This window comes from Perognathus longimembris, chromosome 20 (assembly GCF_023159225.1).
Source record: "Perognathus longimembris pacificus isolate PPM17 chromosome 20, ASM2315922v1, whole genome shotgun sequence".
Classification (NCBI taxonomy): domain Eukaryota; kingdom Metazoa; phylum Chordata; class Mammalia; order Rodentia; family Heteromyidae; genus Perognathus; species Perognathus longimembris.
This window is the reverse complement of record NC_063180.1, coordinates 28,841,501-28,854,050: the sequence shown is the minus strand read 5'-3', so window position 1 is coordinate 28,854,050 and position 12,550 is coordinate 28,841,501. Positions and strand designations below refer to the sequence as shown.

The 12,550-nt window shown below is 42.2% G+C and overlaps 1 protein-coding gene across 1 annotated transcript in view; it reads right to left on the bottom strand.

Annotated features, from left to right (window-relative positions):
* Nucleotides 1–12,550, bottom strand: part of Efl1 (elongation factor like GTPase 1) — a 48,005-nt gene that overhangs the window by 25,268 nt on the left and 10,187 nt on the right. Inside the window, 10 exon segments of the mRNA XM_048368887.1 lie at nucleotides 1,078–1,244; nucleotides 1,444–1,549; nucleotides 1,551–1,596; nucleotides 2,941–3,040; nucleotides 5,417–5,539; nucleotides 6,029–6,165; nucleotides 6,782–6,858; nucleotides 7,229–7,352; nucleotides 10,578–10,792; nucleotides 12,155–12,292. Of these exon segments, the coding sequence (XP_048224844.1) occupies nucleotides 1,078–1,244; nucleotides 1,444–1,549; nucleotides 1,551–1,596; nucleotides 2,941–3,040; nucleotides 5,417–5,539; nucleotides 6,029–6,165; nucleotides 6,782–6,858; nucleotides 7,229–7,352; nucleotides 10,578–10,792; nucleotides 12,155–12,292 (1,233 nt within the window).

Below are 12,550 nucleotides of genomic sequence, written 5' to 3'. Positions count from 1 at the left end.
AAAATGGTGGCTTTTCTAGTATCAGAGAGATGTTAATATACATGTTCTGATACAAGTGCAACACCATAAGGTAACTCTAAAGATACATTAAAAGGAAGGGGGGTATAAAGACTAGAGATAAGGCAATGAAGTTAGTATGAATGAAATAACCAGATACTTAAAATTAAAAAAAGTTACAGATAAATTATAATTAGTGCAACAGCAAGGTGGCAAAGACAAAAGCTAATTTCCAAAGATCTGAAGACAGAATAGATGTGTTTGTGTAACAATATATAAGATAAATAGGGAAAAATCTAACAAAATGATGGGAGATCTTTATAGAAAAAATAAAACTTAAATGAAAAACAATAAAAAAACGACAAACAAAAATGGATAAGCCTAACACATTCATGGAAAGGTCCTGTAATACAAATGTTGGCTTGTGCCAAATAGATGTATTGATTTAAAGTAATTCCAATCAGTCACCAAGGACTTTTTCACAATACCTGACAAACTAGCTGTAAAGTTCATACAGAGGAGCTAACAGGAATAAACAAGATGCTTTTGACAGAACAATCTACAAGGGCATGGACTTTCAGATGGCAAAACATACAGAAGTGAAGACAGCAGTGAAGAGAGAGGGTGATAAACAAGCAGAAAAAGAAAAAAGGGCTCACATACTGGCACTTTCCTAAGTGTTACTATGGGAGCCGCATACAACACATGCTACCCAATCAGCAACACACCAAGGAGTTCATTCATATCTAGAGATTCAGATCTGGAGGTTCACCCTTAGAGATTCACACCTGGGGATTCATACCTTGGGGTTCGTACCTAGAGATTCATACCTGGGGATTCATACCTGGGGGGTCATGCCTAGAGATTCACAGCTTGGGATTCTCACCTGGGAATTCACACCCAGGAATTCCACACTATGGCCTTCATACCCCAGGGATTCATACCTAAGGTTTCATACCTGGTGATTCACATCTGGGGGTTCACACCTGGGATTCACATCTGAGGGTTAAACAACTGTCTTTCTACTCACTGCACAGCCACCACAAACAGCACTCTAACATTTAAACTTCTAATTCTTACCCGCTGCAAAAATTCAAGTGGACTGTACTTGGGCCCCAAAACAAAAATTTTCTTTCCTCTTCGAGCTACACCACTGAACACTCGAGCAAATGCAATGAAAGACTCTTGGTTGCTTTCTTCCTGGGGAACAGGGGTAGAAGCCACACTCTCCACTTCCTGCTCATCACCTGCTGGAAGCAAAAGGATAGTAAGTGCCAAGAAACTTACGCAGGGACTGCAGAGAACAGTGAAAATAACATGTTTGCTTCATTTACCTGATAGGAACACCAAGAATGAAAAGAAAAATTGACAAAAACTATGATGAAGCTTAAAGGACGAAGGCCTTGGTTTGGTATGTGCACAGAAGCCAGTGCAGGAAAGCTGTACCTTTTGGTTCTTCACCCTGTGGACTCGTTTGAAGGTGCTCTCGTCTGGGCTGGGCTCTGTGGGCGCCCTGGCCCTGTGCAGCTGTAAGCCTCTCTGCATGCCTTTTTCCTCGCACGCTCCCGTCTCTGAGCAATCTCTTCTTGTGTGAGAGGCCTAGAGGACATCACCAGGCAACATCAAAAAAGGAGAAACAGCAAGGGCTGGTGTCGCCAGATGAGATGCCAGACCAGTCCCAATGTCTCCCAGGCAGAGACTTCTCCAAGGCTGTCCTTGGTTAGAGCAGTTAAGAGCTGTCCTATCAGGTTCTTTTTGACAACAGCTCCCCAAGTAGAGCCAAGCGCAATAACATGGCACCTTTCTCAGACACCCCAAAGTCCTTCAGGAAGAATCAGAGACCAGAGGGAAGGAAGGCAACGTGTAACAGATACCAAGGCTCATAATAGCATACAAAAGGCCTCAAAAAGAAATCGGCATTTCATTTCCCTTAAGTTTGTGGAGAATGAGAATTAGAAGAAAGGGTTGAGTGCTGGCTCTCGAAAATCTACAAGGTCAGATTAAAATGATCAGCACTGGTGTTAGGCTCAGAAAGTATTCAAGCAGATGAGGCTATGTGCAGGTGGACATGTGTGACTGCAGGGTGGTCAGCTGCATCCATGTTTCTTCTGCCTCCTCCTGCCTGGGGCTTAACACTGGCTGTTCCTTCAAGTAATCCTTAGGCAGCTTCCCAGATTCTTGGCTAAAAAACCCAGGAGAGGATCTGCAAGTGTGAGCAGTGTTGTCACCTTGGACCTTCCAGCACATTTACCACAGTGAAACGAGCTACACAAAGCCCTGTGTCACACATGGGAAGATGGAGACATGGAAAATTTTCAGTCATTTGACCCAAACTCACACAACACAGATTATCAAATGGAGGAGCCCAAATTCAACTCCATAGATTTCTAGCTCAGACTTTCAATTCTCTATCACCAGTTCCACAGGAGATGACCAGGACCTAAACTAGTCGGGGAGTCAGAAGAGATGAGAAGGAGAATTCATATAAAAGACAGGTGATGCAGGGCACAGAAAGCCCTCAATCAAGACTTTGGAACATGAGAAGTAATCCCTCTCCACACCTGCCACATATGCATAGACAATATACATAGAGAGGTAGAGGTTACTGGGACACCTCCAATCTTACTGAGGTGGAAGAAAAGGACAGGAGGCTTGGGTTGTATGTTTCCCAACATGTCCCATAACAGCCAACTGTTGTTACTCTCTATTGCTACTCTCCCAAGTTCACATCAGCCAAGTGGGCAAACCCAGAGGTGGTTTCAGCAACTGTGTCCTATACACATGTCAGAACTCTAAGGGACAAGGGACTATTTCCAACCTGCTGTTGTCCTGAGAACCGGCTCAATCTGAATGCTGGGACCAGGAGGGGAGGCATCACTTGTGCTCCTCTATTCCCCCAACGCACCCCTTTGCCAGCACAGCCCAGCACCCCTTTTGCCTTACCTTGTTTTATTCTGAGGCAAGACCTTGGCATCCACTGCAAACATTTTGGAAACGAAGATAATGACAGGAGCAGTGTCTTCACTTCCACAGTTCATAAAAGCTAAACAAACAGTAAGCAAAAATGTCACTATTTTCTCCTATCAGCAAAAACCCGTATTTTTCTGGGAAGCAATTAAGATGTTTAGAATATAGCATCACCTGAATATGTGACTTTTTACAACTATGACAAACCTTCTACTAGAAAAGACTGAAAAAGAAAGAACAGGAGAGAAAGAGCAAGAGAGTAGAAAGACATGAAGAATGAAAACAAAGCTGACATAGTTGGGGGACTCATACCTAAGAACTATAGTTATGGGATGGGGTTAGCCACCTACTATAAGCCCTAGTAAATGTTCTCCTATTTCTAGAAAAAAACAGATACAATTATGAGACATGACCAAAGTTACATCAATAAGGTAATTAAAACCAACAAAAATCAACAGTGTTCTCACTCCCTCAAAATAGCAAGTTAAAAAAGAAACTAGACAAAATGTCACAACAGTAACAAAATGTTTTAGAAATAAATTTAAAGACTCAGTACTATAAAGATGTCAACTCTCTCTATAGTTCAAGACAAATTTATATCAACACAGTGATTTTTTTTTTTACTTAATGTATACTGAAGGCATAAAAGCCACTGGCCCAGTCCTTTTTATTTATTTATTTATTATTTATTTATTATTGTCAAAGTGATGTACAGAGGTGTTATAGTTTAATATATAAGGCAGTGAATACATTTCTTATCAAACTTGTTATCTCCTCCCTCATTTTTCTCCCTCCCCCCTCAAGATTGTACAGTTGGATTATGGCACATAGTTTTGTGAGTATTGCTGATGCCTTGGTTCACTTTTTACCCTTTGTCTCTCCATTTTGATGTTCCCCTTCCTTTCTCTAGTCCTAATAAACATATATACAATACCCAGGGTACCGAAATCAGTAACAGTGACATCAGAGGTAAAACCACTTTCTCTGGATTTTCAGACAATCTGCAATCTGTGCGACTAGTCCTTTTTAAAAAAAACCCATTACCCAAATCAAAACAACTTGTACACACACACACACACACACACACACACACACACACACACACACACACACTGCAGCCAAGGGAAAAAAAATTAAGAAAAACTCTACAGGAAATAAGCTTTGCCAGGAAACCTCTGGAAGGTTCTGGGGACCAGCGTGACATGCCCTACTCACACTAACAAGATCATTTTTCTGCAATACAGAGAAAACACCAAAGGAAAGCAAGAGCTGAAGCTGGAGCGTTAGTTAGAATATATTCTGACAGCCAGGTGAGAGGTGACAGTTGCTTGGCTCAGGGAAGCAGAAGTGGAAATGCGGGAAAATAATTGGATCCTGGATGTTTTTCAAAGGAAGAATAAACAGGCTTTGCTGACAGACTGGGTGGGTGTAGGCAAGAATGTGAGATGAGCCACAGCGGATGCCAACATTTCTGGAGGATGGAGGTGCCTCTGAGATGGGAATAACTAGAAAGGGTAGGCTTCCATGCTAGGTAAGAAGGATAAGGTCAGTTTGGAATATTTAAGTTTGAGATATTTCTTAGATTGCCTAGGGAAGAGAGAAGTACACAAACTGGATGTATGAAGAGAGTTCAGAGAACAGCTGTGCGTTGCACAGAGAGATGTGAGAACCTATGAGCATATTAACATCCATCAAGTCTTGAGACTAGATGAACTCACAAGGAGGTCTCTGCGGATAAATCAGGTGAGGTCCAAAGACTGTGTGCTCCTGGAGAAATCCCAAAGCTCAAAGGCAAACGGACAGAGATGAAATAAAAGACTAAGCCAAAAGAAATAAAGGAGATGGAGAAAACTATGCAGAAGTGATTGGTGACAAGGAAGGGTGAGATGAGACCAAGAACCCACCATTAGCTTTACCAAAGTGACAGTCACTAGTGACCCAAGAATGGCGGTGGAGTAGACTGGGGAGCAGGGGTTGCAAATTCAATAGAATGGGTAGAGTGAACATACACAGAACCTGCTTTCAAAGCACCCACAGAGCCAGGAACGGGGCTTCCCCCTCAAGATATCTGATGAGCAGCACAATTCCTGACCTATCTCTCCTGTCCCCAAGGACACAGCCGCAGCAGTGATGATGCATAGCTTGGGGAAGCCATTCCTGCTGATGAGGAAGATAGAGGGTAGGGGAATGATGAAGTGAGATTAGCACAGAAATGTTTTGGTCATCCACCCAATGGCCAAGCAAAGGGCTGAGGTAAAGAAAAACTTTGATAGTGGTGGAAGGGAACTGGTGAAAGCCAAGACAGCCATGTCTTGTCCATTTATGAATTTGGACACATGGCAAAGGCCCTTTTGCACCTGGAGATTTTTGCAGTCAGTGAGTTGGGCTGGAGCAGCCTGTACTGAGGACAGTCAACACATGGTTCTCTCCCATGTGTTCATCACCATCTCACCTGCTTTCAAGGCTTGAGTTTCTGGCGGAAGGGAGTCAAACGTCTGCGATCCTGCACACATCAGTCTCTCCACTCTCTCCGACGTAATCTCAAGAGGACTGGGCAGTTTCTGACACACCATAGCTGAAGCCTGTCGTTAAGGACCAACACCAAGCCAGTGCCTTCACCAGGAGAGCAGACTCATGCCAAGGTAACAGTGGATGTTCACATGGATAATGGCTGGGCTGTAAGGTAGCGCTGCTTTAGGGACCACACACACTCTCAAGGGAGCTTGGGGACTTGGGCTCAGCCCAGGCACTCTGGACAGACACCTTCACCAACAGCCCACGGAACAAATGAGGTCAGTAGAGCTCAGCATGCGGGCTGGCTTCAGACCTTGAAAGAAAGTTAACACTAGCATGCACATTATATACTTACATGTTATATCTTAGGGAAAATATTTTCATTTCAGGCTTATTAAGCATAAGCAACAAAATCCATATTAGCATATTAGTTTTTTAAGTATGAAGCACTATGTTTAAATTAGCAGAGAAGACTTACTCTGGATTGGAGTGTGTTACTTCTTACTTGGATTGGGATGTGGTGCTGAAAACCCATTAAAGCAAAGGATACCGAGGACAGCATGGGACACAGGGAGCCACTGGCTACAGATGGCATTGATCTGGACTTTGGGGTCTGAATGTCGTGCCTCCCGGGCTCCAAGTTTTAATCCTAAAGAAGTCACTATTTTGTCAATTTTTTCCTTATCCCTGTAGTAGAAATGAGATGGGGAAAAGGCATACACAAGTATGAATAGGAGTGGGCAACAGAGCTCAGTACTAATTTGACGTTATTATTTTTCCCTTATGTGTTGCCTCTGTCTGTCTGTCTACACAGCTAGTGAAAAGGACCCTGGCAGCAAAGGCCTCCTATCCTCTACCCTGACACTTCCAAATGAACTCCTTTGAAAGCGCCCAGCACACCTCCCCTATCCAGAGACAGCTAGGTAACGGGGAAAGTAGCTTCATCAATAAATGCTAAGAAGTTACGATGCTGATTTGGGAATAACTTAGAAAGTAAATCATAGAAGCAAGGCAAGTCATTTCCATATTTCTCATTAGCGACTTGAGATGTCAAGCACCTTGTTCTACTACAACTACTACTTTAAAAACTGGGTTTCTAAAAGCTAAGGCCCTTTGTCTCCGCCCTCTCATCTCCTCACCTGAGCCCCTGTAGAATGCTGCAGTTCTGCCCACCTCTGCCACCCTCCACTGGAGCCACATGTACTCCGGGCCCTGACATCTGCTCACTGTCTTGATCTTTCTCAACTTCTCAGACTGACTCATTATCGTGGAAGGTGCCCAGAGGCCATTTTACAAGTCTTACTTTTTCAAGACAGCATCATACAAGCTCCATATATTTTCCAGGATCAATTGTACAAATAAAGGTTTCTTTCCTTTGGCCTGTACAAGAGAATACATGGGCTTAAGTTCCTGAACACTTATTAGGCATTTTCATATTTTACTATTCATGTGGCTCATTTCTACTCAGACATGTTTATTCAACAGTAAGAATGTTGTAAATAATTACCTGTATTCTACAGCTGACTTCTCTTGTCTTCTGGAAAACAATGTGACTATGTGAGTCCTTTATAAGGATGTAGGACTCTATGCAAATAATAACTGTATATAAGACTCATAAGCCTTTCTCAATTAAATAAGACTATAAATTCCCTCTGGAACTCATCCACAAGAACTAAAGCTGAAACTGTATTTAGTAAAAGATATTACAGTATAGGTTTCGATGACGAAAGGGTGGTATATACCACATTACCTGATCAGCCTTCATAATCTTCTTAGCCTTCATATTTATGTAATAATCTCCCCACAAAGTTTTCAAAAGAACTTCCTTTTTGATGCCAATTTTTTTACTATAGATTTTGGCAAATTGCTCAATTCTGGGAAAAAAAAAACAAGAGCTGTTATTATAAACAACAATAAACCTAGGTAACACCTGAGTGTTTCTGTGCCATGTATTGCCCATAATTGTTTCCATGTATTACAGAAAGAATGACACACAAAGGCATCATACAGGTAACGCTATCAATTATAGTAAGATATCTGCCTATGTGCTCAGGCTACTATGACTGGACACATGCAAATGGGCACAAAACAGGCACACATATAAGTCTTTCAAAAACCTTGTCTTTTATCCTTTCCATTCTTTTGTGTGTGTATGTGTATACTGGGCCTGGGGCTTGAATTCAGGCCAAGGCTAGTGCTCTACTACTTGAGCCACAGCTTTTTGGTGACTAATTGGAGGTGAGAGTCTCATGGACTCTCCTGCCTGAGCTGGTTATAGACTGCAATCCTCAGATCTCAGCCTCCTGAGCAACAAGGATTACAGGCATGAGCACTGGCGCCTGGCCTTTCCATTCCACAACATGTTTATTCATGTCCACCAATCCCTCTCCCACTATCATTTAGTGCTTTTACTTATTTATCTGTTACTGGTTGTAATTTTTTGGCAGTACTGGAATTTGAATACTGGGCCTCGTGCTCACTAGACAGATCCAATACCTAAGCCATGACTCCAGGCCTTTGCACTTCCCTTATTTTTTGACTAGTCTGTGTTTATGCTGCATAGACCTAGACTGTGAGCCTCAAACGATTTACACTTCCCACAGACTGAGATGACAGGTGGTACCCACCACCACATCCAGCTAATTTTTAACTGGTAGAGAGGGGATCCAGCTAACCTTCACTCGGGCTGGCATCTAACTGCAATTCTCCCTAGGATTCTGCCAGGATTACAGCACAATCCATTGTACCCAATTAATTGCAATTTCAAAACAATGATAATCTGTAGGACAACCTCTCCATTCTTGAATTCTACTTTAATTCATGTCTCCTACAGAGAAACTAAATTTTCAAAAGAGACCCGAACCACATTATTTACATTGCAAGACTTCACTAATGCAGTGGTTACCTATCTTCCTAAATGACAACCTGCCATGTTCTCTAGCCCTCCAAACTGCCCAGAGGACTAATGTAACTGAAGGATTCAAGGAAGGTGGTATGCAAAAACAAACAAAACTCTTAGGGAGAGCTTTTTCCCTATTCTGTAGAATCAGAACCTCAATTTATTACTTGAGACAGAAATTTGAAATTATTCTTGCTCTTCCTCACCCACATGTTCTCACTCTGAGCAGATATTCCTAGATTAAGATATATTAACAGGACATTTAGGTGTCAAACCTAGATTCAATCACTCATCATACTTCTTTATCATGTCCCAGTGCACAGTTTCACCTTTTGTGACACTTGGAGCTATCATTGCTGCCTCACTGACAGTATAGAGGAAATGAGAAGGACAAGGTCTCCAGTGTTTTAATGTCTACCATCTTCTCATAGATTGGCACACTGATTGCAGAGAGGCGGCTCTTGCCTGTCTCTGATCTGACCTTATCTAACATGGGGAGTACTGATTGGTAATATCAAATGTCAGCAGCTGACACAGAAGCCACCTTACTCCATCGACTCAAGACTGGCCCCATTCCTCCTCCTTGTAAGTTTTAGACAAAACACTAAATAGAACTAAGAGATCACTGCAAGAGGGACAAGCCCTCCACCTTGTGGTTTGATAGCAGAATGCTCAAATTAGGAAAGCAATAAGTCAGAACCTGTAATATAACTGAATGATGACTGAATGGAACATTTTTTTTGAGGTGGGGTCTCAAATTTTTATTGTAGTACAGGCTGCCCTGAACTCCCCAATCCTACAATCTCAGCCTCCTGAGTGCATGGATTATAACTACAGGCATGTGCCACCATGAGTGACTAGCATACTTTGTGAACGGAACAACTTTTTAGAAATCATCTTAGCCCAACATTCCTATTTTTCAGATGAGAAAACTGAAGCCCAAACAGGTGATAATGTCAGGCTATTAACCATACAAACAAAGTGCAAATTCTCAGGAGGTTCTTAATTTCTACTTCAATGTACATCCATTGCTTAAATTGATTTAAGTTTGGTTTATGCATTCAAATACCCAAGTAGACTATTTATAACAATACAAATATTAAAACATATTATTTATAAACTATTTACAAACTATTGCATTTGTTGCTTGAGGCAACAACTGGGTAGGGTACTCCCAAAGTTTGCATTCAGTCAATTGCTGGGCCTTTCTCTTTTCCAATTCCAGGTTACACTGTTGTGCACTTCGTGAAAATCTCCTGATGAGTCAGCATTTCTGGTTCCATGTGCAAGACAAAGCCCACAACTACAGTGAATTTGTTACAAGCCCACAATTACTGATATAAGCCAAATATATACTAGTTATACTTGAATAATCAATGATGTTATTAATTATACTTGAATAATTGTGCGCCTATAATGAATTTCCTAAATCTGGAAAACTTGTGGGTCTAAATTACGCATTTCAGGTAAGGGAGGCTTAGCCAGTAGTAGAGAGCTAATTCTGGGTATAAAGAGCCAATCCAGAAAGCTAAGTAAACTGAAAGACTCCAAGTTAATAAACAGGAAGGTTCGATATTTTCAAGATGCCAGTTCTTTCCAACTTAATCTATAGATCCAATGGAACCCCAAAAACTCAGCAAGACATGCTATGAAAAACAACAAACTGATTAAAGGTTTATATAAAGGAAGCAAAGACCCAGACTAGCCAACACAGTATTGAATAACAATAAACAACTTCAAGATTACCATAAAGCTACAGTCATCAAGACAGTGTGCTATGGGCAAAGATAAACCCATGGAACGGAAAGAAAGTAGACTCACATCAACAAGTCAAGTCATCTTTCACAAAGAGGCAAAGACAGCCTGAGAAAAGACAGTCTTCTCAACAGAGGGTCCTGGAACAACTAAACAGACACACAGAAAGAAAATGAACCTAGACACAGACGGACACATCTCAAAATTAAGTCAAAGTGGAACAGAGACTTAAATGTAAAACATGAAGCTATGAAACTCCTAGAAGATGACTCAGGAGAAAGTCCGGATGACTTGAGGAATGGTGATGACGCCTTAGAACATGACAGGCACCACTGGTGCCATCCATGACTAAGTTAAGTCTGTAATTATCCTAAAATAACAAGTTTTAAAGAATTGGTGTATATAAAACCCACAGAAAGATTTAACGCTGTTGCCAAAGGCTTACCCAAAGCCCCAGCCATCAACTGCGCTGGTAAAGACCACGTTGCCCTGCTCTGGAGAGAAGTACAGGTGGGAGTCATCCGTGTCCTCCAGGCCAGCGCTCCAGTCGTACACCAGCTCCCCGGGCTCAGAGCTTGCATTCACGTGGGATTCCGCCTCCCTCTCTGCTCTTTCTTCTAGGACTTTAGATGTAAAAAGAGTTCCTGTCAGTGCATTAATCTAGGAGAGATGGTGAAACAGCAGAGTGTCATTCAAATACTTGACAGGCTTGGCGAGAAGACATGTCTAACCTGAGAGGTTCCAATCACCCTCACTGTTGGGGTTGAGCAGTGGTGACATTTACTGCCAGTGAATATCTTATATATGCCAACCCTAGCAAAACTAGCAAACAGGTCACTTTTGCAATGCCTATCATTTCAATGTAAATACTAACATGTGCCAACTTTCTGTTCAGAACTGGGGACTGGCATCTCTAGGAGCCCAAGGTCTCCAAACCCCTGAATCTTAGTTTTAACTTTAGTCACCTCCCTCCCTCACTCCTCACTCTATTCAGACCACTTCCCAGCTCTAACCCCCAACTGTTTTCATGTGCAAGTAAGTCATCTTATGTCCTACCTCAGAGAAATCCTGGAGCCCACTCAGAATTCCTGCCTGTCCCCCATAACCCAACCCTGAGTCTGTGCAGACCAGTTCTCCTACAAAGGACATCTGCTGGGCAGGGCTTTTCTGTACCTCTGCCTGCTTCCAGCAGGCCTGGGTCCACCCATTATCTTTCTCTGCTCCACCTCTGCCATTCCCTCCTTGAACAAATGAACACACTCAAGCTGACGGATCACACCATGGCTTCTGTCTTGAAGAATTGTAAAATCCTATGCATGGCACACAAGACGCACTAAAATCTAGGCCTTAAGATTTCTTTCTCTATCTCCTGCCACTGCTTATCATGATCTAATTCTTCAGCTGCACTAAACTACTTCCTTGAGGGAAACACTGTACCATGCTCTTGCTTGCCTCTGGACTCTGTATACCATATTCCTTCTCTTTGAAATGTTCTTTCTCTGATTCTACCTTGCAAGCAGTCACCTTTCTTCCATCTCAAGGTCTCCACTCCCTTCCCTTCTGACTCATACTGCTAAGTGGCTCTCCACTGAGCTCTCCAATCACATCCAGAGATATATCATTGCCCTACAAGTTTCTCCTCAATTGTCTGTCTCCTTTTCACATTGTGAGTTCCTTGAAAAGGAAGCTTAAAGTGTCCAGCTAATATTTACAATTTCCTGCAAAAAGGGACATTTGGTCATTCATTTCTTTGTCATGCCTCTAGACAAATATTTTCTGAATAAATCATTGTGTAAGCAGAATCTCCTAATACTGCTTCACTTATGAACTGAACTACAAACCTTTACACAAGAGCATCTACCATCCACACTGCATCATGGAGAGCTAAGGGACCCCAAGTATGCCAGCTCTGCTGCCTTGATCACAAGGGAAACCCCCAACATGTGGGAATTGTAGCAATGGCATAGACTTCCTCAAACTCCTCTCTGACCCCTAGTTTTAAAAATATTGAAGAACATATACCTGTTCTAAAATATTCTTGAGATGAGAATAGGCCTCCTGTGGGGTGAATTTTAGCTCCACTATCAAGCGATCCAGCTTATTAATCACCAATACCGGACGGATGTTTTCTAGCCAAGCTTGTCGCAGAACAGCCTGTGTCTGACAATACGAAGAAAAATGTAAAACTCAGAAATGTAACAGTTCTTGGAAATCAACCAGCACATTCCCACCATCCCACGGGCTACAGCAGGCACACAGGGGTTTGCTCAGTTTGCGCAAGGTATACATAAGGAATAGTAGTACCAAGGAACTACAAACCAGAATCACTCTTGCTTATGGGGAGTGACAGCTTAAGGATGTATACAATATGTAAAGAAGGCAAAGACAGTGGAAATGTGTCTACAGACATGCCCTCAA